The sequence below is a fragment of the Capsella rubella genome, unplaced genomic scaffold (assembly GCF_000375325.1).
Source record: "Capsella rubella cultivar Monte Gargano unplaced genomic scaffold, Caprub1_0 scaffold_3, whole genome shotgun sequence".
Classification (NCBI taxonomy): Eukaryota; Viridiplantae; Streptophyta; class Magnoliopsida; order Brassicales; family Brassicaceae; genus Capsella; species Capsella rubella.
In genome coordinates this window covers 6,086,433-6,111,182 of record NW_006238921.1, presented here as the reverse complement: position 1 = coordinate 6,111,182, position 24,750 = coordinate 6,086,433, and the positions used below count along the sequence as shown (strand labels likewise).

General features: G+C 37.8%; 8 protein-coding genes across 9 annotated transcripts; 5 read left to right on the top strand and 3 right to left on the bottom strand.

Moving 5' to 3' along the window:
* Positions 1-28: 28 nt before the first annotated feature.
* Positions 29-1,442, bottom strand: LOC17891295 (F-box/kelch-repeat protein At3g17530). Its single transcript, XM_006297805.2, is given in 2 exon segments — positions 29-218; positions 221-1,442. Coding segments are annotated over 2 exon segments (1,164 nt in total). The 5' UTR covers positions 1,350-1,442; the 3' UTR covers positions 29-183.
* A 370-nt stretch (positions 1,443-1,812) lies between these two features.
* On the top strand, positions 1,813-3,049 carry LOC17890729 (late embryogenesis abundant protein D-29). The gene has a single exon (XM_006299044.2). It carries the CDS (start codon positions 1,945-1,947, stop codon positions 2,821-2,823), a length of 879 nt encoding a protein of 292 aa, XP_006299106.1. The 5' UTR covers positions 1,813-1,944; the 3' UTR covers positions 2,824-3,049.
* Positions 3,050-8,680: 5,631 nt separating this feature from the next.
* Positions 8,681-12,657, top strand: LOC17892732 (CBL-interacting serine/threonine-protein kinase 1). The gene is made up of 12 exons (XM_023786463.1): positions 8,681-9,110; positions 9,191-9,253; positions 10,327-10,398; positions 10,483-10,590; positions 10,682-10,762; positions 10,864-11,043; positions 11,135-11,353; positions 11,444-11,548; positions 11,647-11,763; positions 11,862-11,924; positions 12,029-12,103; positions 12,231-12,657. Exons 1-12 carry the CDS (start codon positions 8,910-8,912, stop codon positions 12,291-12,293), a joined length of 1,347 nt encoding a protein of 448 aa, XP_023642231.1. The 5' UTR covers positions 8,681-8,909; the 3' UTR covers positions 12,294-12,657.
* A 214-nt stretch (positions 12,658-12,871) lies between these two features.
* LOC17891484 (putative F-box/kelch-repeat protein At3g22730) lies at positions 12,872-14,017 on the bottom strand. Its single transcript, XM_006300085.2, has one exon. It carries the CDS (start codon positions 14,015-14,017, stop codon positions 12,872-12,874), a length of 1,146 nt encoding a protein of 381 aa, XP_006300147.2.
* Positions 14,018-15,083: 1,066 nt separating this feature from the next.
* On the bottom strand, positions 15,084-17,498 carry LOC17892033 (probable GTP diphosphokinase CRSH, chloroplastic). Its single transcript, XM_023786714.1, has 4 exons — positions 17,082-17,498; positions 15,896-16,828; positions 15,534-15,824; positions 15,084-15,435 (listed from the first exon to the last, which is right to left on the bottom strand). Exons 1-4 carry the CDS (start codon positions 17,460-17,462, stop codon positions 15,289-15,291), a joined length of 1,752 nt encoding a protein of 583 aa, XP_023642482.1. The 5' UTR covers positions 17,463-17,498; the 3' UTR covers positions 15,084-15,288.
* A 202-nt stretch (positions 17,499-17,700) lies between these two features.
* LOC17893487 (50S ribosomal protein L3-2, chloroplastic) lies at positions 17,701-19,567 on the top strand. Its single transcript, XM_006298083.2, has 5 exons — positions 17,701-18,147; positions 18,371-18,580; positions 18,730-18,834; positions 18,913-19,026; positions 19,139-19,567. Exons 1-5 carry the CDS (start codon positions 17,779-17,781, stop codon positions 19,310-19,312), a joined length of 972 nt encoding a protein of 323 aa, XP_006298145.1. The 5' UTR covers positions 17,701-17,778; the 3' UTR covers positions 19,313-19,567.
* A 126-nt stretch (positions 19,568-19,693) lies between these two features.
* LOC17890919 lies at positions 19,694-20,705 on the top strand. The gene has a single exon (XM_006298515.2). It carries the CDS (start codon positions 19,836-19,838, stop codon positions 20,445-20,447), a length of 612 nt encoding a protein of 203 aa, XP_006298577.1. The 5' UTR covers positions 19,694-19,835; the 3' UTR covers positions 20,448-20,705.
* A 390-nt stretch (positions 20,706-21,095) lies between these two features.
* On the top strand, positions 21,096-24,709 carry LOC17892369. 2 transcript variants are annotated; one of them, XM_023786985.1, is made up of 5 exons: positions 21,096-21,444; positions 21,607-23,695; positions 23,788-23,868; positions 23,956-24,345; positions 24,415-24,709. In XM_023786985.1, exons 2-5 carry the CDS (start codon positions 21,686-21,688, stop codon positions 24,574-24,576), a joined length of 2,643 nt encoding a protein of 880 aa, XP_023642753.1. In that variant the 5' UTR covers positions 21,096-21,444; positions 21,607-21,685; the 3' UTR covers positions 24,577-24,709. The 2 variants fall into 2 exon arrangements, with proteins under 2 accessions (XP_023642753.1, XP_023642752.1); XM_023786984.1 differs by having other exon boundaries at positions 21,098-21,444; positions 23,785-23,868.
* The last annotated feature ends 41 nt before the right edge of the window (positions 24,710-24,750 follow it).

The window sequence follows — 24,750 nt, the reverse complement described above, 5'->3', positions numbered from 1 at the left end:
TATGATAACCAATAAGTGAAAGTGGCTATAAGCAGAACAATGTATATGAGTAAATATCACTAGATAAACCCATCCAAGACAAGATAACCATTATGAAACAACCTCATGAACAATTGTTTAATCTCAGCACAAAAGCACATCACCGAAACCAGAAGAAAGAAAATAACCAAAGTAATGATCTACCTAGCCTCCCTTGATTTCCTTTTCTTTCGCCTTTTGGGTGTAGTTTTCTGAATGTTAACCAAACTTGGAACATAACTGAGGAGAAATGGCCAATCCAAAACAATACCTTGTGTAATCTCTTTAAATACTTCTTTGTATTTGTGCTCTTTAACAATGTAGATTCGGGTCCTTCCTCCATATCTACTACAACAGATTGCTGTCTTGTTCTCCTCGTCCAACAAAAAACTCATCACATTCGTCACAAACGGCAAACAAAACTCATCATAGTCCACTGTTAAGACGAAGTCGCTCCACGACAAGTCTTTGGCCACACCAATCTTCTTTGTCACCCATATGTTCATCTCATTCGAGAAGGCGAGGATGTTCTGATGAAGCACGGCGATTTTATCATCACCAACGACAGAGATGGCAAAAGTATCTTCAGGATTGTCGCTCTGATAGGGAAGAGGAAGACGCCCAAAAGTCTCTGTAGTGAAATCAAAACTGAGCAAGAAGAAACCAGGTTCGATGATATCTCCAGCGACCCAGTAAGTGGTTCCTTTGACAGACACGCCACCAGCACACAAGCCCCATGTAGGATTACTCATGCCATCAAGAACCCTCCATGAATCAGAGCTAAATTCATAGATCTCAATCTCAGCAAACCGGAGGAGCTCCTGGTCCTTGGCGTTGTTGTCGTAACAAAACCTCAAGATCTTGAAGCTACCGGAACAAGAGTTGCTGTCTTCGTAACCAATAGCAAAGACATCATCACTCTTGAAACGAGTTCTGGGTTTGATCCACCTGGTTTGACCCGTACAGGGGTTCCAAACAACTAGCCGAGTGTTTCTCTTAGTGAAGCATAAAATCAAACCGTCGCAGTGAAAGATCTGAGATAATTTGACCTGTTTTGAGTCTTTTTGCCAGCTGAGTTTACCTGAAACCTCCATATTTGGATCAACCTCGTCGTCAATTGCACGGAGATCGACGCGAATCGAGGAAACCCCAGAATTCATCAGCACAATCATTTCCCTTGCTGCTGCGTTACCAAAGTTCTTCTTGACGAATCTCGGATCTCTGAACAATTCGTACCACCGTTTGCAAGTAGTCTTCCATTTCGGCAGAGACTTTGCCGGAACCCTAGAAAGGATCTCGGACTCCAAATCGTGTGGAAGATGGGGTATCATCCTCCTCGTCCTCGTTGTCTCTGAAACCGAGAAATCGCATAAATTTCACTAGTTTTGTTTACAAAAGGCCCATGGGTTATTTTAAAAGCCCATTAATAAAACCACTCACTGAACATAGTTCAAAACATTTGTATACGTCTGGCAGGAAAAAAATAAAAAAAAATTATTACATACAATTTCATAATATCTAGGTTTTTTTTTTTTTTAACATTAACATACGTATGTGTTTGATTTGAAGTCTGTCTTCTTTAAAGATTTCCCGAGTCGGCAAAGAGTATTTTACCATTTTTCCTAAAAATCAATAGTTGGGTACATAACACGTGTAAAGAACCACTTAACACGAATCCAAGATCGAGAAGCCAAAAGAAGCTGGTACTCTCCACGTAGTTAGCCACGCGTCTCAAGCCTATCACATTTTGCACTAATACATAACAGGGAAGCAAACACAGCACCATTCCTCGGAGAACACCACAGCACAAATCAACAGATCTTTTTCTGTAAACTGATCATTACTATCTATCAAATACTTCATTCCTTGCGAGAGGAAAGAGAGCTAGATTTATAAGTTGTTTTGTTTTCTATTAGTGTAATAACAATGGGGTTAGAGAGGAAAGTGTACGGTTTGGTTATGGTATCTTTGGTACTTATGGCTATTGTAACGGTGTGTTCTGTCCAAGCTACAATCCAGGAAGAAGCGGCTAAGGATGAGTCATGGACTGATTGGGCCAAGGAAAAGATCGGTCTCAAGAACGAAGACAACGTCCAACACACCGTCCAAGACGACGCTTGGAAAGCGAGTGAAAAAGTTAAGGACGCGAAAGATGAGGCTAAGCGTAAAACAGAGGAAGCGGTTGGAGCAGCCAAGGATAAAGCGGGATCGGCTTACGAGACAGCTACATCTAAAGTTGGCGAGGGTATTGGTTCTGTGAAGGATAAGGCCTCGGAGAGTTACGACTCAGCTGGTCAAGTCAAAGATGACGTCTCTCACAAGTCAAAGAAAGTAAAAGACAGCCTGTCGGGAGATGAAGACGATGAGTCTTGGACTGATTGGGCCAAAGAGAAAATCGGAATCAAGAACGACGAAAATAACCCTAACTTGGGAGAGACGTTTTCCGAGAAGGCTAAGGACGCTAAGGATGCGACTAAACGCAAAGTGGGAGATGCGAAGGAGAAGTTGGAGGAAACAGTCGAGGCCACGAAAGAGAAGGCAAGCGATATGACAAAGGCCGCTAAGGAGAAGGCGGAGAAGTTGAAGGAGAAAGCAGAAAGAGATAGCAAGAGTGCGAAGGAGAAGACTAAGGAAAGCTACGAGACTGCGAAATCAAAAGCGGATGAGACTTTGGAATCTGCAAAAGATAAGGCGTCGCAGAGTTACGACTCAGCAGCGCGTAAGTCAGAGGAAGCTAAGGACACCGTGTCACACAAGTCAAAACGTGTTAAAGATAGCTTGGCAGACGATGAAGCAGAGCTTTAAAGATGTTGAGGAAATAAAATCATCAGTGGGTTGGACAGTGTTGATGTTGTTTTCTTGGTTCGTAATCTTAATATATGTAATCATGTCCTAATCTTTTGCCTGTTTTTGTTTTTGTTTTGGTTACGTTGTGTATATGTTGGTCTCTCTTGGGATATACACACATCACACATGGTACGTTTTGAATAAGGAGGCCTACGTCAATAGTCCACTTGGACCCGTTAGCAAAGCTTGAGAGGCCCAATTTTTTTAAAGCTTAAAAGCTGCAGCAAACGCCCAAAAAAAGAACGTTGTAATATAAGAATACAATAATATGTTTTGCAAACGATGTTTCGTGATATGGAGAAGACGATCCAACTAATTTTATCGATGAGCTATTACCCTTTAAGCACTGAATTTAAATTGACAATATATGTGTGGTTAGTAATTGGAATCTCTCTCACCATATGGATTAAACATAAGACCAAAGACGTAGATGGATCGTATATTAAACTACGCTTTTTGGGTCGTCTTGGCTTTTGCCCCCACTCCAGTAGTCGAGTAGTGGCTGGTGAGAAGAAGTTGATTGCTCACATCACTCACTTATAATAACAATACATTGTGCTCTTTTTAATGATAAGGTGGTTCACTTTGCCAAATTGAATTAAATTATTACCCTCGACGAAACTCTTTTGTCCCCACTTGGCTTTGTAATTGTTGGAACCATATACGATCATGAATCATCTTGGAAGAAAATTAACATATTCTACTTTCACTTTTTGTGGTGATGTCAAAAGTGTGACACGATGGCTTTTTGCTTTCTTCTTCCTTGTTCCCAAAGGTTGGAGATTCCATAGCGAGTCAAGCAACTGTATTATTTAGCGTAATTAACATATAATATATCACATGATCACATCGCTTTAGTATTTGTTAATGTACACTAATTATTAGGTTACATTAACTTTAAGGTTATGTATTGCGTTTACTTGAATTGTTTTCTTCTGTTGGTGTGCGTATTATAGTCAAGTTGATGATATGTGTTTGATTGTGCTCAATATTGCCAACCTTTTGTTGTATGTAACGAAATAAAATTAACCATCCAGAGATGCACACTCTTGGGTATGTAACGTGGAGCGTAAGTTATATCAGTAGACGATAACCTATATTTGGATCTTGATTTTTAGTTTTGGATATCTCCGTAGGAATCAAATTTCTTTGTCTCTTTTATTGAATTGTGTATGTTAGAAGTACATATCAAATAAGTAAGCAAATTGGCCTTGTTGCTTGGGGTAGACTTAAAAACCACAATTTGCCTCTTCGTCAGTGGAAAAGGTTTGTGTCATAATGTGACTCTTTTTATAAGTAAGTATAAAAAACATTGATAGACAAATCAAATAAATACTGTATATGTGGATTGAGTTTGGATAAGAGAAGGAGACTCATTTTATCCACTTAGGAATTGTTTAGTGGGTCGCTTTTGGGAAATCCTTACGATTTGGTAATACTAAAATACTATTACTCAACAATATGATAACTATTTAAACACCGTCTAAATTGACGTGTAACTGTTGCTGTGGAATCTAGGATCCTAAATACATACGAATTTTACGTTATTGCTTATCAAAAAGTTTCCCTTTTCTATATAAAATATAATTAATGTTAGATAACGTCTCCAGATAAAGAATATTCTCCACTATTCAACATAGTATAGTTTAAACCTCTAAAACAAAAACAAAAAAAAACTCAACATGGAATTTCGAAAACTCCATGAAAACTTGGAAAAGGATAAGGTGAAGATTACACACTATATATACAACTTGACCTTTTATAAAATCATATATCAAACTTTTAGCACCGATGAATCCAATTAATATTCGTAACTGATCTAGATTCTTGCAGTAGTTTTTATTATATTCATGCTATTAAATAAATAATACGAGTTATTTGTCTTTTTTTCGGGTAAAAACATGACAATAATTTTTACTTTTCTAAGTGAAATAATATGTATATGTAAGTGAGTAAAGGGATCAATCGAAAAACTGGGATGTATTTTGACCCAATGATTTATTCATTATTTGAGAGGACTAATTAAGAATTTTTCATAATTTATTGTCATATATACATGAATATCATAAGCTTTATATCATAAGTAATACGCTAGGATCCGCTTACGATTATTAAAATACGACCAAAATGTGGATGCGAAGACATTCTACAGAAACATACATACACAGAGGGGACACTAGTTATTTAGAATACCAATAGATAGACACTACATACATATCACTCTCACATGGGCACACATATGTCATATTGAGTTCAACTGCCATTTCTGAGGTCAAGAATGTCAAGATGTGGCTACTCTCGTTGCCTAGCTATTGTGTTTTCTTTCTTTCTTCTTCTTCTTCTTTTTTTTTTTCTCTCATCAATTTCGTATCACTATCCAATACTCAAATTCTCATAATACATAATTGTTAGCAAAACAAAACATAAAAATACTGAAACAAAAACTCACTTGGAATAAAGTAAACAAAACAAAGAAATATTAAAACATATTTTAAACCAGCCAACTAAGTAACAATCCAATTGATAAGCATTTATAAGGTTAATGACTCGTCTTTTTTTTCATAAAAAAATATTTAGTCTTTTTTTTCATAAAAAAAATATTTAGTAGAAAGGCGTTTGGAGTTGATAGTTAATACAATTATTCTATGGACACACAAGCACATGATCCTTTACTGAGGCCAAATGATACATTTAGGCGAGAAGTAGTCGCACTCCTTTCGCGACCCCATATTAACAATAGTAACCCATTGGTTGATGAGAAAACGATGAAATGTTGCTAAAAGCCTAAAATAGTATTTATTACGTTAATTATGGTGAAAAGATAGGTGCATAAAAGAAAATTGATTTTTTTTCTTTTTCTTTTGTTGGGTCAGAACTATAACCATCGAAAACTATGTAGCAAATGAAATTTTTAATTTTTTTTTTAACAAATTATGAAAAATATCTTTACTAACATTTTTGTTGTGTTTTGCTTGATTTATAAAAGTGAATCTTAGAAAACATGTTCAGAAGTACTAGAAACCATAGGATGAAAAAATTAACGACGAAAAAATAAAACATTAAAATTTTCGCATTGATCTCACGTAAGTTTATAAAGAAAAAGGTAATAATAATAGTGGTTGAAAAAGAAAGAAGAGAGCAACCACATGGCTAAAATGGCCACACCCGTCAGTCATGAGTTGGTTGGTTGAATTCACGTGGTACTACCCGTCCCCGAGTGCCCTCTCGTCTTCCCCACTCTCAAAAAAGAAAATCTCATTCTTGTCTTCTCTTTCCCTCCCCACGTCACTTACGTGTTTCTAAATTTTAAAAAATGTATCGTTTCATTATAACTTGGAAAAATCGAAACCGTATCGGATTTTGTTATTTTAGGTATGGACCAATTATGTTATTACGATAGTCACTTGACGAAACAAAATTAGGTTCGGTTTTGCGTATCTCAAGGCGTATGGTCCGCTGATTTAAACATTTTCTATATAATTTGTTTAGATATATTTGTTTTGGAACAATATCTTCTTCTTTTTTTGGTTTTATTACCAATAATATCTCAGTTTCTTAACGGAAGTATTAGGGTTTGAGCTTTCCAACATTTCACTACATATATATGATCTAAGTTTTTTCTAGTCGTCACGGACTCACGGTGTATAATTTGACTAGGCAGTAGGCACGTACCATTTGCAATGTATAAACAACAAGTTTGTAATTAGTAAATACCATTAGCATGATGATACGAAATATGAAATAACCAATGTAGGGATCTCAAAAATAAGACGTAAGTTCTCGTCCTACATTAGGTTAGCATTTAATCAATATAGGTTATTGTGACACGTAGAGTCAAAGACAGCTTATTAATCATATGGTTATTAAGGTTTCTTCTTAATCAAAGAGAGGAAAAACTGAAAAATAGAACAATTCGCGAGTGTAACTTTTTTATTTGTATAAATATTAAAATTATATCACACACCCACGCACAAAAAAGAAGAAAAGAGAAAAGAGCTAAAATTATGATCGCACTGGCTAATCATCAATCAATATGTAACTCACTGGCGGCAGCCGGCAGCATGCAGCACTATCATCACCGGCCATTCATACACGTCTGAGACTTTAACAACTTTAAATTATTGGTCTTTTCTCCTTGTACATAATAGATGATTTATTCCAGCCACATAATCTATATAAAAAAAAAATATATATATATATTGGGAAAGGTATGCCTTGAGAAACATGAGACACATATCACCTTTTTCTGTTTTTATTTCATTAATTACAAACAAAATATCAAGAATACTGAGCAGAAAAAGAGATAGTATCCACTAATTCTATAAATAATCCATGGCCATGCATGCTCTCTATATCTTCGGATCGGACCTATATATGTTTTCCAATAGAAAAGGTGGGAAAGTATATATACGGTGTTTTCCAATATTCAAGAGATATTTAGCCTTGGTTTCATTTAGGGGTTTCCTTGATTTATGGAAAAAACAAAAATTATCTTCTTGGAATACAAAACCTTGCATAAGATAAGAAATCATATAAATTGAATGGAACCATGTGATTTGTATGTGAGCCGACAAAAAACATAGAATATGAGTTTTAAAATCACCAAAAAAAATCTCAATTCTGTGGTCAATATATATTTTAAATTAAACTTAAAGTGGATCATCCTCAACGATTGTGTTTCTAAACGATAACGCGAATTTATAATCTTGGAAAAGTCTACACACAACCAAAATTATTAGTCTACAAAGACAGAAACAAATATTATAAAACTCATCGTATAATGTTTTCTTTCCCAAATGGAAAGCACTACCGTAACAAAAATGTTATATTACTAAATAATTGATCATGCACGATATCTACGTCTAATTAATTTTTTAAAAACGTATGTATATTAATATACCACGACGTTTAAGACCTTCGGCCTATAGAACCAAATCGAGAAACTATACTAGTGTTGAAGTGTATGACTTGATATGATAGGGCTATATATGTTTTCTCAACTTTGGTTCAAGTTTCCTCTCTTTTGATATGCTCTTTTAGCAAAATTGTAATTTTGATAAACTATAGTTAGACTTAAAACTGTAACTATAATTATATAATCAATTTCAGAAAATTACTAGTTTATACTATATTAGTAATATATAAAGCCGAATGCCAAATCAAAACTGCTTCAGCAACAAATTAATCTATAAAAGTGGAACAATGTTTTTATAGCATTTCTTTCCGACTATAACCAAAAGTTGTTATGAATCTATTTATTGATTTGATTATTTAAAATTTCAACATAAAAGTAATGCAACAAATGAAGTGGACCTTTAGATGCCTACAAGTAACACATATAAAACAAACAAACACACTTAAATTCGTAAATACATCAAAAAAAATATATATAACATTATTCTGATACAACAAAAATAAAAATCACTATACTCTTGCATAGATTATACGTATATTTTTTTAAAATAAATTCCATGTCGACAAAAATAAAATCGATTTTTCCTTATAATGAAGTTAGACATTATTTCAATTTATAGGAGTTTTTATTTGACCAATAATAATAAACCTCCAAAAGTACGTTATATTAAACAAAAAAATCTCTGGAATAATATAAAATCTTTTTGTTTGTTTGTTAAGAATCTTAACTTAAGATTATAATATGTTAATCGATTTTAAAATATTAAAGATTAAGATGTTTATTGTTATCCAATAAAAAAAAAGCTGGCTAAGAGGAATAAAAAAAAAGAAAAAGAAAAAGAAAAGGTGAATATAAAAGAAGAGAGGAAGCAAAGAGAAGTAGCGTCCTCTCTTCAATTTCACAACCCCGCACTTTCTTCTTCTTCTTCTTCTTCCCCAACCTCTCTTCGATTTTACATACACTTTCTTTCTCTCTCTATATATATATATATATCTCCTTCCCTCACACACATAAACTGCACAGAGCTAGGGAGCCATCATATACATAAACTTCCCATTTTCAGAAAGGATTTATAATCGTCTAACCGGAAAATTCAAGCGAAGAACCAATCAATTCGATCTGTGATTGGATGGTGAGAATAAGGCAAGAGGAGGAGAAGAAGGTGGAGGTGAAAAAGGGAATGCGTCTTGGGAAATACGAGCTTGGGAGGACGCTCGGCGAGGGTAATTTCGGTAAAGTTAAATTCGCTAGGGATACCGTCTCCGGTCAATCCTTCGCCGTTAAAATCATCGACAAATCTCGTATCGCCGATCTCAACTTCTCCTTACAGGTTCGCATTCGATCTTTTGTCCTATGAATCATATTTCTAATTTTTCTCCGAGTTTGACGGATCCAATTTGATAATTGCAGATAAAGAGAGAGATCCGTACTCTGAAAATGCTAAAACATCCCAACATTGTTAGATTACATGAGGTGCGCCCAGCCAAAATCCATTTCTTAATCTCTTTTTCTTTTGTCTGGCTTATCGAATGAGACGATGATATTAGTATATACCACAAATATTGTGTTTTTTTTTTGGATTATAGCTTTTGTGTTTTGTTTGCTTGCGGTGTAGGTTGTGTTTTCTTTCTAACCTTGATTGAGTATGACAGCAAGTAAAATCGAATTATATTATCATGGATGGTTATAAACATTTGATATCTTCTTATGTTTCTTTTGGTCATTTTAGATGTTAGAGATTAAGATTAGTAAACTTTTATCTATTCAAAACGGTGCTGACAACACGCAAATCTTGGATAAGTGTTTTGTTTGCATTTTGATCTTCTTCTGACTATTTTTGAGAATATTCTTTACAAGTCATTCGATTTTATCACCTTTAAAAAAAAAACAAAATGGTCTTTATTTTCATACCCAAAGGCCAAAACATGATCGTTAAACCTTGTTTTTCACGTTGTCCAATTATATAAGTTTAACTATGCATTGCAACAATACTATTTGATTACGCGGTGGCTGGGTGGACGGTAACACAAATCTGACCTATTCAATTTCAAAGGGGGTGGGTCCTTGAACAATCATCGTGAAAAATGCAGGATTTGTCCCTTCAATCATATCATTGCTTAATCTTAGGACCCTTTTTTACGCTTTCTTTATAATCATGTGGACCTTTTTTAATCTTATGTACATAACTTTTTATTTTATTTTATTTTGGATATAATATATACTTTACTCAGATTATTATTGTATGGTTATTGCTGTATCTTTTGGTTCTTACGTTTATTGTTGACTTCTAACTATCTCGACTTTTTTAGTTTAGCAACCTATTGTGGATTTCACTTATTCGATACACGTGGTCCACTTTTTTAAGCTTTAGGTTGTGACTAACTCTGTCGTCGTGTTGTGTGTGGTTAACCTATTATTATTTATGTGTGTTTCTTGTACGTTTTGGACACCAAAGTGTTTTAGTGAATCCTGGGTATATGAATGCAACTCGGATTTTAGTCTCTTTTATACTTTTGGATTCTCATGGTCTCTTCCTTTTTGGTCAGGTATTGGCTAGCAAAACGAAAATTAATATGGTGATGGAACTTGTCACTGGAGGAGAATTGTTTGACAGAATTGTAAGACCCCCTAGTACCCTCTCTCTGCTCAATGCAAAGCTTCTTCCTTTGATTATAAACTCACACTTTGATTCTAACTCTCAGGTCTCCAACGGTAAACTAACAGAAACAGATGGAAGAAAAATGTTTCAGCAGTTGATCGATGGAATCAGCTACTGTCACAGCAAAGGTGTTTTCCACAGGGATCTCAAGGTCCGTGCTTCTCACTGGTGGTTCTAACCATGCAAACCCTATGGAATAGTGCGCTGATGATTTTCCAATCTTTTTTCTTCTTATATTGCAGCTAGAGAATGTTCTTCTTGATGCTAAGGGACATATAAAGATCACTGATTTTGGCCTCAGTGCTCTGCCTCAACATTTTAGGGTACTTGAAAATATCATCTTTAAACCATAACATATCACAGCAGGAAAAAAAAACCTGTTGAATCTGTTTGAGTTGCAACTAATATTCTCTTTGGCATTTAGGATGACGGATTGTTGCATACAACCTGTGGAAGTCCTAATTACGTTGCACCTGAAGTTTTAGCTAACAGAGGCTATGATGGTGCAGCCTCAGATATATGGTCGTGCGGTGTAATCTTGTATGTCATTTTAACTGGATGTCTTCCATTTGATGATAGAAACCTTGCGGTTCTTTACCAGAAGGTAAACAGCAGCATCTCTTAGATATACTGCAATTCAACATACACACATTTTGAAGAAACTAGCTTGATTAAAGATATGGTTTCTTATTCAGATATGCAAAGGAGACCCACCAATACCAAGATGGTTATCACCAGGTGCAAGAACCATGATTAAGAGAATGCTCGATCCAAATCCAGTCACAAGAATCACAGTCGTTGGTATTAAAGCCAGCGAGTGGTTTAAACACGAGTACGTTCCTTCAATTCCCGATGATGATGATGACGAAGAAGAAGTTGACACAGACGATGATGCCTTCTCAGTCCAAGAGCTCGTAAGAATCTGTCGCCTCACTCTTTATTGCAATTGCATTTTATTCAAGTACAGTGTGCTCATTTCTCTGTTTCTTTTTGGAATGGTCTAGGGATCAGAAGAAGGGAAGGGAAGTGATTCACCGACCATTATCAATGCGTTTCAGTTAATCGGAATGTCTTCATTTCTTGACCTGTCTGGTTTCTTTGAACAAGAGGTAAATAATCCTTTACTCTGTTTCAAAGATGTACTCTGCCTCTATGCTTGAGATAATGCATAAGTAATAATAAAAGATCATACTTTTTGTATTCTCAGAATGTATCAGAGAGGAGAATAAGATTCACTTCAAATAGCTCCGCAAAAGATTTACTGGAGAAAATCGAGACAACGGTAACAGAAATGGGATACAATGTACAAAAGAAACATGCGAAGGTGAGTCTTCAAAACAAAAATGTCCTTTCTCTTCATAAGCTGCCTAGAATTCTAAATCTGCGGATTTCATTAACTTATTGAACTGTCTTTCGTTTCAGTTAAAAGTAAAACAAGAAGAAAGGAATCAGAAAGGTCAAATTGGTTTATCAGTAACAGCTGAGGTATATATATTAACTACAGTTACATAGTATTATTTCATTATCTTAGACTATTTAGTGACTATATTTGGACTAATCGAAGAAAAATGTAATCATATATATAATAGGTATTCGAGATAAAGCCGTCACTGAACGTGGTTGAGCTAAGAAAATCTTATGGGGATTCATGTTTGTATAGACAGGTATGTATGCTACAAGTGTCACTTCTTAACTAAGATTTCATGGTTCGGATCTCTACCTTATAAGTACTAACTAAATATATCAAAGATGAAAATATTGAGGTTAAGTTTTGGGTATTTTTTGGTGCAGTTGTACGAGAGACTATTAAAAGACGTGGGCACATCCTCGCCGGAGCAAGAGATAGTAACATAGGTGTTGTTGTTTTCGGCTGAAGAGATATTAGCTCTAAATATTTTATCATATGGTACACACCATCCATGTTCATAATTCATCTTCTTTATATATTTATTTATATATATGAAAGGAGCTCGATTTATATAATTAGTGCAAATAAATAATTGCATTAGTTATTAGTATAAACCGTGGCGTAGATCCTTAAGAAGAATTAGAGCTTTTTTAATTCATTCTACCTTTGTATTTGCTCTTTATTTCGTGTGGCAAATCGGCTTATTAGCCCCCAATATATGTCTTCATTTATTTTTGTAAATAATAATTACTTATACATGTTTAGTTATTGAATCTGTACAAGATCATATAAATCTACAAGGTTATGCAATTTTGCTTGTTCTCATTATGCAATTCTAGACTCATGGCCTAAGTCTAGAATTAGAGCGTCTTAGAAATGTTTACAAGCTTCTTATTGTTTTATTTTAGTACGTTGAATCTTGAATGTAGTGCAAAGAGGCAGGTGAAGATGAAAATATAATCTTTAATCAAACCTCTTTCACTACAAAAAATACAAAGAAGATAATAATATCGGACTAATAATATTAATATTGAACCAAACATGGAACATAATTGAAAACAAATGGTGTACAAAATCTGAAAAAACCACCACGTAATAACTCTCTAGTAGGCTCTAAGTAAATTGTTATGGAATCACGGTCCTCTCCAACAATGTATACAAAGTCGTTTATCTCACCTCTGCATCTTGGCTCACTAACCACGGCAATTTTTTTCTCCTTGTCCAAGAGGAAACTCACCTTAGTCGAAATCATATAACGACGAGTGTCTTCTATATCTACCGTAAAGAGTTTGCTCCACAACACTGCTTTAGTATCAATCTCATCAGTCACCCATACATCCACCTTTGATTCATTAGTACGCTGAAGTAACAGTGAGAGTTGTTCTTCTCTAACAACTGATAGAGCTATAGTTGTATGACTAAGAAACCCAACTACTAATGGAAAACAGAGAGATTCAAATACCTCCGTTGTAAAATCAAAGCTGAGTAAGAATGTATAGTTGTGGTTCTTCTTATCCAAACCATAAGAATAAGTAGTTCCCTTTATAGACATGCCATTTAGTTGCGGGATACAGTTGCAAGTGATGTCATCGAGAACCCTCCATGAATCAGAACTGAAGTCATACATTTCGAACTCCACAACTTGTGTGCCTAGGGTGCCATCATCCCAATACCTCAAGATTTTGTAGCTACGGCCGCAAGACTTGTCCTTGTTTCCGTATCCAAGGTAAAATTTAGAGTTTCTCTTGTAAAGTGAACTGTGTCGGATCCACCTTGTCTGACCAGTACAAGGGTTCCAAGCCACAAGACTATTATCATTGGTGGTGGTACACAATAATAAGCCCTCGCAATGGAAGATTTCAGACACATCGACTTGGTCTGGTTTAGAAAGAGAATCCTTGAGCTCAAATCCGTCCTTAAACTCTATAGATACTGGAGCATCAACTTGTTTGTGGAGATTGACGACACTCATCGGACAAACTCTGTAATCCTTCAGCATGAGGAGCCGAGACTGTTTTGATGCATTACGTACGTGCTTCTCGGCGAATATTTTGTCTTTCAATAAAGCGTCCCATCGTTTGCAAATATATCGTAACCGACTCAAATTTGTAGCTGGAACTCTAGAGAGTATCTCTTCTACCAAATCTTGTGGAAGACCCGGGAGCATCATTGTTTATCTTGGGATCTTCCGATTGGTATAAAAAAAAAATAGAGACCGAGTCTGGATCTATTTATATATATAAAGGATAAGAAAACTAGGGTTTTGACTTTTAAGCAAACTTAATAAATCTTATCTTAGACCAAGTGTAAAGGCGTTAATATGCAAAGTTCTATTGAATTATTTGTAAAAATAAATAAATCATAAATAGGTTAAATGTGAGAAAATGTTTCTAAAATCGAGACCAATTTCAGTTGTTCCTCGAGCCAGGTGGCTTGGTCTGACTGGAGGTGTGAATAAGTGGAGAAGAAAATTGTTGGGGTTTCCGGTTTGTTTTCGCATTCTCTCTCTCTCATAAATACACCAATGTTTATACATCAAAATTAAACATTTGTCCCACATCCAAAATACTCTTAAAATAACCATGGGACCAACAAATGCCCATGCCCTTATTCAATTATGATAAAATAAAATCTGATGAAATCCTTTGTTAATATTTATTTTAAAAATATAATCTTCAAATATGTTTTAATAAATAATTGTAGATTATAAAACAAATATTAAAGACAATAGTTCATTAACATAAGATTTCATTATTTTTAATAATCCATGATTTGATTATTTACTTATGTCTATAAGTCAATCAATTACAAGTTAACAATCAATTAGTGTTAATTTAGAACTTTACTAATTAACCAAAGGACATGAAAACGAGAAAGATAAATGAGCAGCAAGAAATTACGTTCCATTTTTAACTAACTAACTATTCCCCGTACTGGGCATTGACCAAGCCATGGTAGTAATAATGTTCCCTATTGCCTCCAGGTTGAATTTGAACCAAGCTTCAAGCTTGGCACACAGCTGCTGGACCTGGTTGTTGTTCAAAGGCTCCGAAGTCACGATTCTCTCCAAAAATGTATGCAATTCCGTTGTCAACACATACGGCGACTTTCTTCTCTTCCTCCTTGGTGAAGAAACTTACATCACACGTAAATTTATGGTGAAAGTTATAAGTGTTCAAATCAACTGCCAAAAACTGTATCCACGACGATACTTTGCTCTGATCATTGACATCATGTGAAATCGGAACTTTTAGTAGTACAAAGTCTTTTGACTTGTGAAGCAAATCCAATAAGTATCCCCCGGCTATAACCAGACTTAGGGTCTTTTTGGTTTTGAGTTTGTCATTTGAATTTTAAAACGGGCTTTCATTAGGAATACATATACTTACAGTATTTATACACATTTATGAATATTATATTGTAGAAAAGTAGTTTGATAATCTAATGGGTTGAGAGCCGATCCTCAAGCTCTTTGTTGTATAACTGAATCAAACCTGTGGTATCTTGATGTGGGAGATCATGAAGCTTCTCGTCTAAAAGACTCTTGTACTCGTTATCTCTATCTTCCCATTTACGCATAAACTCAACCTGCGAAACACAAATCACAAATGCCAAACTCCACCAAATAAGTCATTTATTAAAGAGAGGAAGAAAAATGATGTTAGAAAACTATATAATAAACGGACTTGTTTCTGAAACGTATCGAATTCTTCCGAACTAAGAGATCCATCGCTGTTAGAGTCAAGAAGCTGCATCATCTCCTCTGCGTCTTCACCTGGAGCTCCAAGCTCTTCCATCACTTCCATTAGTTCCTCTATGCTGATCATTCCGTCCCCGTTTTTGTCCAGAAGGCAAAATACTCTGTCTCTTTGGTCCGTTGTTGTCTTGAAGCTTTGCTGTTTATTTGATGCGAGATCTTTGAGACGAATTGCTGCAAGATCTGCTGCTGCCATCATTATCGCTTTAAGCCGCTTCGCCTGAACATAGACAAAAACAAACAACTCAACCTCCTCAATTGCTAAACTCAAAAAAGCACACAAGTGTTTACCTCTTTTGGGTCGGTTAGACCACCTTTGTACAAAGAATGTGATGCTGTTCCAGCATTAGCGGATCCATCCATATCCATTGTCCGTATTTGTATCTCCATCAAAGGTCTTCTCTGATCGCTGTCGCTAACATCAACCGCCATGTGTAGACTCCTATACCCATTTTCCTTTGGCCGAGCAATGTAGTCTTTTGTTCTATGTGGAATCTCCTTCCATAGAGACCGGATAATCTCACTTGTTCGGTAACAGGCTTTTTCACCAAGTTCAACATCGTTTGCTACAGATTTTGGCATCAATATGACTCGTAGACCAAGCACATCATTAACTTCTTCAGGTTTACGCCCATCTCTTAGAAGCTTCTTCATCATGCTGTACCGGCTTTTATATCGACCTTTGACATATACATCATCTACCATTTCACCCAAAACAAAATCAGCCTTCAAAGACAGATGAAGCTGCTCTCTGTACTCATCAATCAACGGTTTAGACCCATTCTCATGACTTCTCAACCATGAATCTAAGTATAGATACGAACACGGGAAAAGATAACGGAAAGAGATGTCCTCGAGCTCAAGTGACAGGTGATTAGCCCCCACGGCATGAGCTAAAGGAGAATAAATCTTCAAGACTTCAAGGGAGAGAGTCTGCTGGCGGTACTTTGGCAAGTGCTCCAAATGCCTCATCTCATCAAGTTTTGAAACAAGGTCCATGATAACAGCTCTGATATCATAGTAGGTTAGATAGAACTTTCTCAATGAAGCAGCAGTTTCATCGTCCAAGACATCAACTTTAAAAGGGATGTTCTTCACACGGAAAATCTCATGAAGCAGATGAGCAGTTCCGGTACCAATCTGGTCTCTAACTTCATATATGGATATCGCATTCGCCTCCACCACCTCACTCAAAATGCTCGCCGAGATAACTTCTGCATCCATCTGTCATTTACCATATATAATGGCTCACAATATCAATTGACATATTCTTTTTCTGATGAGCAAACACATTTTAAGAACTAACCATATCACATTAATTACTTCATCTTCATATGCTAAAGGGTACATTGAGCAAACCTTTATCGTCGATTTTTCAGTGATTTTCTAGAGTTATGCTTTAATTTCGCCACAGAATCAACAAAAACACCTAATCATCTACACACGAAACTACGAAGATGCAGAGAGAGAGAGGAACCTGGAGATCTGCGAGGAGGATAGAGAGTGAGAGAGCCTTAGAAAGGGGAGAGCGACCATCAGAGGCAAGAGGAAGAGACTGTAAAATCGGAATCGAGAGCTTCAGAGCTTTAAAGAGCAACCTAGAAGAAGACGTAGATAACCAAACCGAATTCATCCTCTCCGTCACTTCGTTGAAAGCTCCAACAAGCTCCACAACCATTTTCCCTCCCGCTGCCTCCGGAGACCGAGCCGTCGATTCAACCGCAGTAGCCTCCGCCTCAGCCCTCGGATTCCACCGTCGACGTCGTCGCTGGATCAGTTGAATAGAATGAAGACGACGATACAGTACCTGAGATCTGCATCTCGGAATTGGAATCGGAGAAGGACGAATTACAGACATCTGAGACTTTGAGATTGATTTTGAAAATTGAAGCAAAATTTCATGTACCGTTTTTTTTTTTATACATGTGGAAATGGATAGATAATAAGCCACGTAGGATTTTGTTGTCTCGTCCACATATTTTATTTTTATTCCTTTTAAAAAGAGGGAAAATTAAATAAATATAATTTTAGAGAGTCTCTGTCAAAATTAGAGGGTTTGGTTATGAGTGATGTGACGCCCATCTAAAACCCTACGCAAAAGCCTCCGAGTTCCGGTTTCTGCATCTGTTTCCTTCTTCGTCTAGCCATTGAAGGTTCGCTTCCGATTCGAAATCATGGCGGCCGTACCGAGAGGCCTCATTTCTCGCATCAATCAGTTTCTATCGATCCGGTCTATAACTCCTTCATCCTCTGAATCTCTTCCTCATTGTAGCTTCTTTCTCCTCCGACGATTCAGCTCCGATGCTGGCTTGGTCGACGGCGGTGGATCTGATATTATCGGGGCTCCGACCCGAATCATCGAGGCGAAACAAGGCGAGATGTCTAGTAGCTCTAAAAGGACTGGGATCATCGCCGTTAAGTGTGGGATGACTGCGCTCTGGGACAAATGGGGAGCTAGGGTTCCGGTTTCTATTCTCTGGGTTGATGATAACATTGTCTCTCAGGTCAAAACTGTTGAGAAAGAAGGGATTTTTGCGTTACAGGTAACTCCATCGCAGTTTATTCATTCCCATTTTGGCGATGTAGTTTGTATCTGGTGGATTTATTGGTAGCTCGTAGTTCCATTTCTGTATTCGGATAACTCTTAGTGATTACTTGATCAATAGATTGCTGCAACTTCATGTTTGTATGGATTTATTATGAAGATAGTGTTTGTGAAGCTCATGGTTTAGTAATGTGATTGGCATGTGTTGTTCTGTTAGTTAGATCGGATGTGGGCAAAAGAAACCTAAGCATTTGTCGAAGTCTGTGGTGGGGCATTTCAGAGCACAAGGTGTGCCGTTAAAGAGAAAGTTGCGGGAATTTCCTGTGACAGAAGACGCTCTTCTTCCTGTTGGTACTTCACTCGGAGTCCGCCATTTTGTTCCGGGACAGTACGTTGATGTCACTGGGATCACTCGAGGGAAAGGTTTTCAGGTAAAACCATTCTCAGGGACTTCATCTTTTCTTTGGTGTTGATAACTTGAATACTCCAGTAACAAATGTGGCAGAAAAAATCATGGAGAGCAAATGAACCATTGTATGTGCATAGTAATGGCTGTGATATTGATGTTACGTAATTTCAGGGATGCATGAAAAGATGGAATTTCAAAGGAATGCCTGGATCACATGGTGCTTCATTGTCCCATCGAAGCGCTGGTTCCACAGGGCAAAGAGATGCCCCTGGAAAGGTATTTGTCAAATTGCTCTCTTGTGAATATTCCCCAAAAGCAAATGGCAATACTGACTTGTTAAATACACTTGAGTAGGTGTTCAAGGGGAAAAAGATGGCTGGAAGAATGGGTGCAGAACAGAGGACAGTAAAGAACGTTTGGGTTTACAAGATCGATCCTGCACGGAACCTCATCTGGGTGAGAGGACAAGTAAGTATCTCGCTGAGTTCTGGTCCTTGGCTTGGATGTGTCTGTCACAAAACGTGAGTGTTATTGGTCTTCTATTATTAGTAGGTCATGATTGTGATTGGTCTTGATGTAGGTTCCTGGCGCAGAAGGAAATTTTGTGTTCATAAGAGATGCATGGTACAAGAAACCAGATATCTCGAAGCTTCCGTTTCCAACTTATTTAGCTCCAGAAGACGAAGATCCATCAGAATTAGAACCGTTGGTTGCTGATCTTGGAGAAGTTGACCCATTTATGTTGGCAGAGTGATGAAAACGACATGATCTTGATCTTCATTTTGGCTTTTGTTTTTTACATTTATGGGAGACCAGAAAGAAGCTGAAGAAGCAGAATCATAGAGCTAAAGCTTTTTGCAGATGAAATTGTCTTTTCGTATCTTAGTTGTTTGGATGTATGATTTGAAAAACGATTAATAGAGGGAATTTAGGCTCGCATTTGTTAAATCACGATGCTTAAAAGTTTGCAATAAGCAATGAAGAAACACAAGATTTATGTTTCCTTTCATCTTCCAAATATATATATACTTTTGTGTATATATGTACGTATTTACAGAGAAAAAAAAAGATTCGGTTTTTAATTCAACAAGAATCAAGATCCATTTTTTAATCTCTATATAAGTTTTCAACTCCCAATAGAAATAACAGTTGTGAGCCTAAGAAGATCTTGAACATTCTGATAACGCAAACGCTTCTTTCACCTCTCTCTCTCTCTCTCTCTTTCTCGCTTAGGGTTACCGTTGAGAGAGAGAGTTCTCAATCTCTTCGACTTAGCCATGAATCCGGAACAGAATCGGCGCGAATGCGCAGTGTGCAGTGAAGCAGAGCCGTCGTTCATCCACACCATCAGCAAAACCGGCGTTTTGCGGCGACTCTGCACCGATTGTTTGCTCAAGGAACATCGTGAACTCTTTTGCCCAGTTTGTTTCAATGACTTCAACGACGACGCCCCTTCTCCTCGTCAGGCTCGTATCACCTGCCTCAATTGCCCTTTAAGCACCCACCTTTTTTGCTCACCTAAGCCGCCGTCTTCCTCCGCCGCGTCTTCCTCCTCCCCCGCTCCACCACCGGCTTCTTCCTTCACATGCCCGCCATGTTCTGACCCCAATTTCACCTTCTTCCCTAAATCTCGTGTCAATGACGACGTCCCTGCAACGCCTCTCAGTAAGGTTTCGACCTTGGCTCTTGTCGCAGCTGCCAAGATCTCGGTGGCTAATATGAATAACGCGGTGGCTCAGTTAAAGGATGAAGCTTTCAAGAAGATCGTAACTGCTCACACGGCCAAGCTGAAAGCTAAAGCTGCATTGGAGAATCTTCAGGATCTTGTTATTAGACAAAAGACTCAAGAGACCATGACCCCTAGCAAGAGAAAGTCCGATGACCGCTGATTCTGAATCTATCTTTACAGCAATTTACTGGTACGTAGGGCTTTTGTATGATAGATCTCTTCTAGGGTTCCAGGAAAAGATTACATTTTTTTTGCGGTTATTAGCCAAACTATCTTGGTGTTTGATCAATCAAATGTCTCACAGAGAAAGCTGGAGACTTTGAATTAGGATACATTAGGGCTTTCAATTTGTATAATGGTGTGTAAGACTCAGTGACATTCGTTCATATTAATGGGTTCTCATCTTCAATCTCTTTTATGCCTCTGTATGGTTTCAAGATTTCTTCTTGTTGTATGGCTTACTGGTTTTGAGATTTATCTTGGAAGAAGGTATGATGTTTTTAAAGTTGTCAAGCTACTGAATTAGGTTTTGATTGGCACATATCCAAGAACTGACAATGTTGATGGTTTTGGATTGGGAATTGTGATGAAAACACATATTTGGGTCGTTTTTATGAGATTGCATCATCAAGATAAGAAGAGTTTTGAAAATCGTATAATTTGTTTGGATTGGTAGATATGTAAAACTGTATTCGCAACACGAAAATAGAAAGAGCAAGTTCAGGCATTTCCTAAGTTAGGTTTTGCTATATTGGTGAAAGAGCAAAACACTTGAAGGCGAAGATATGATGACTAGACTGCGAGATTGGGTTAATCGTGTTAATTTCCATTATAGGGACGCTTTTCTGTAATCATCCTAAAACTAAAAGCCCTCGTTTTGCAAATTCGTTAAAAATGACGAGTCAGCCGAGAACAGAAACCCTAGAAATCGTCCGAGTCGAGTTAATTCGCCTCTCACCCAGCTCTATCTCGCCCCGTGACTCGTCGTCCCCTTCCCCGCGAAAAACGCTTCTTCGATTCACAGCTCATATTCATGCCTCGCCGTCTAAAAATGTGTTCTAACTTCGCTTAAGCTTTACCTCCATTTTTTCCGGTTTGAGAAATCGACGAAACCGGAAAACTCTCGCCTCCGATTACGAAAGTTCTCAGCTTCTTAGGTATGCTATAGAAGACAAACCCAGTTCATTAATTTGTTCTTGCTTTATAAAACTGATGAAAAATGGTGTTTTTAAATGTTGACCACATTTCTTTTTATTTTCCTCGTTGTGTTTCTCGAATCCATGCATGTTGTTTTAAGGAAGTTGTTGTTTTTGTTATAGTTAAAGCGCTCTTGTAGTAGATTGAGGCTGCGCTGGTTTGTGGAAGTGTTAAAGTTCGAAGCTTGCAAATGGTTTAACAATGGCTCCACTTGGATCAATTGGAGTGGTCGACCCTGGATGGGAGCACGGTGTTGCACAAGACGAACGGAAGAAGAAGGTTAAATGCAATTACTGTGGAAAGATAGTAAGCGGAGGAATATACAGATTAAAGCAACACTTGGCTCGGGTATCAGGAGAAGTGACCTATTGTGATAAGTCTCCAGAAGAAGTATGTCTGAGGATGAAGGAGAATCTAGAACGGTGTCGTTCCACCAGAAAGCTGAGGCAGCCTGGGGATAACAATAGACAGTCTTGTTCCAGTTTCCATCAATCTAACAATGACGATGAAGCAGAGGAGGAAGAGCCGCGGTGCTGGTCTAGAAGAAGCAAGGGAAAGCTAAGCTTGAGTGATGGGAGTATTCTTCGGTCGTCAGGTTATATTGATCCTGGATGGGAACATGGTGTTGCTCAGGATGAGAGGAAAAAGAAAGTGAAATGTAATTACTGTAACAAGATAGTGAGTGGTGGTATTAACCGTTTTAAACAGCATCTTGCAAGAATACCTGGAGAGGTAGCGCCATGTAAAACCGCTCCAGAGGAGGTTTATGTTAAGATTAAAGAGAATATGAAATGGCATCGAGCTGGGAAGAGACAGAACAGACCTGATGATGAAATGGGAGCTTTAAACTTCAGAACGGTGTCTCAGGATCCTGAGCAAGAAGAAGACGGGGAAGAACAAGACATCTATCCAATCAGCCAAGATAGGTTGATGCTGGGAAATGGAAGGTTTAGTAAAGAAAAAAGAAAGAGCTTTGATTCAGTGAACATTAGATCTCTTTCTGAAGCAAGACCAAGAAGAGCGAGAGTTATCCCGTATCAGTCACCTTCTTCGAGCAAGCAGAGGAAAATATACACTAGCTGTTCAAATAGAGTTGTATCACGAAAAGACGTCACATCCTCCATTTCCAAATTCTTCCACCATGTAGGAGTTCCCACAGAGGCAGCAAGTTCTCTGTACTTTCAAAAGATGATTGAATTGATTGGTCTGCACGGAGAGGGTTTCGTTGTGCCCTCGAGTCATCTGTTTTCCGGTAGGCTCTTACAGGAAGAGATTTCAACTATCAAAAGCTATTTGAGGGAGTACAGATCTTCTTGGGGGGTTACAGGTTGTTCTATAATGGCAGATACTTGGACCAACACAGAGGGAAAGAAAATGATCAGTTTCTTGGTCTCGTGCCCTCGCGGTGTCTACTTCCACTCCTCCATTGAGGCCACTCATATAATAGAAGATGCGTCAAGCCTTTTCAAGTGTCTAGACAAACTAGTTGATGACATTGGCGAGGAAAACGTGGTGCAGGTTATTACACAGAACACTGCTATCTGCAGAAATGCTGGAAAATTACTAGAAGAAAAGAGAAAGAATATGTATTGGACTCCTTGTGCAATGCATTGCACAGAACTGGTTCTTGAAGACATCTCAAAGCTTGAATTTGTCTCCGACTGCTTAGAGAAAGCACAAAGAATCACAAGATTCATTTACAATCAAACATGGCTACTTAATCTCATGAAGAACGAATTCACACGGGGACAAGATCTTCTTAGACCAGCGGTCATGCGCTACGCTTCCGGTTTCACCACTCTTCAAAGTCTTATGGACCACAAGGCCAGTCTTAGAGGTCTGTTTCAATCTAACGGCTGGATTTTGTCACAGACCGCTGCCAAGTCTGAAGAGGGAAGAGAAGTGGAAATGATGGTGTCTAGTGTTGCGTTTTGGAAGAAGGTTCAGTATGTTTTGAAATCGGTTGATCCCGTGATGCAGGTGATTCGCATGATCGATGATGGTGGCGAGAGAGTATCTTTGCCATATGCTTACGGTTACATGTGCTGTGCGAAAATGGCTATCAAGTCTATTCATAGCGATGATGGGAGGAAATACTTACCATTATGGCGTGTGATAGATTACCATTGGAACCCATTGTTTCATCATCCTCTCTATGTGGCTGCATATTTCTTCAACCCGGCATATAGATATCGTCCTGATTTTATGTCGGTAGGCATGATTATCAGTTATTTTATGCAATCACTTAAACTTTCTGTAATATCCTTACGTTTTGCTGTTAATGTGAAAAATATCTGCAGCAGTCTGAGGTCGTGCGCGGAGTGAACGAATGTATTGTTAGGCTTGAGCCTGACAATGCGCGTAGAATCACAGCATTGATGCAGGTGAGATAAAAATAAATCAACAAGTCACACATTGTTCTCAGAACCGGGGGATAAAGTCTAAACCATCTTTTGGTTGAAATGAATCAGATTCCGGATTATACTTCTGCGAAAGCCAGTTTTGGAACGGATATAGCTATTGCCACAAGAACAGAACTCGATCCAGCAGCGTGGTGGCAACAGCATGGGATAAGCTGTTTGGAACTCCAGCGGGTAGCGGTTCGGATACTGAGCCACACGTGCTCATCTGTTGGGTGTGAGCCTAAGTGGAGCGTGTACGATCAAGCCAACAGGCAATGCCAGAGCCGATTTGGGAAAAAGTCAACGAAAGATCTCACGTACGTTCATTACAACTTACGGCTCAGAGAGAAGCAGCTGAAGCGACGGCTACAACATGACGATGGACCACCACCAACTCTTAACTATGCTTTGCTGGATCGCATGCTCCCAGACTGGCTCGTGACCTCCGAGAATGATGAGGTATATACTTCAAACGCCATTCACCTGATTTTATAATAGGCTAATGTAGTTGTTGCTACTTTTGTGAAGGAGGAGACTTTGCAGAGCGAAGACGGAGTGGAGAACGAAGACCGTGACGAAGAGGAGGAGGAGGAGGAGGAGAACTATTACATGGATCCTCGTAACGTTGATGGTGAGGGTGAAGACAATCTTGATCTTTACGATGATGATCTTAGCGAAGATGATGATTAGTGTGGCTCTAGTGCTACAGTCCTAACAAGTAACGAACACTTATGTATTTTGAATTCGACCATTGTATCCCTAAATACATTCGAAATATGATAATTTTTGTTGGCTATAAACTTATAAAGCCCTCTTTGCTGCATTTAGGAAGAAAACAGTAAAGAAGCCTTGACCGATTAGTCT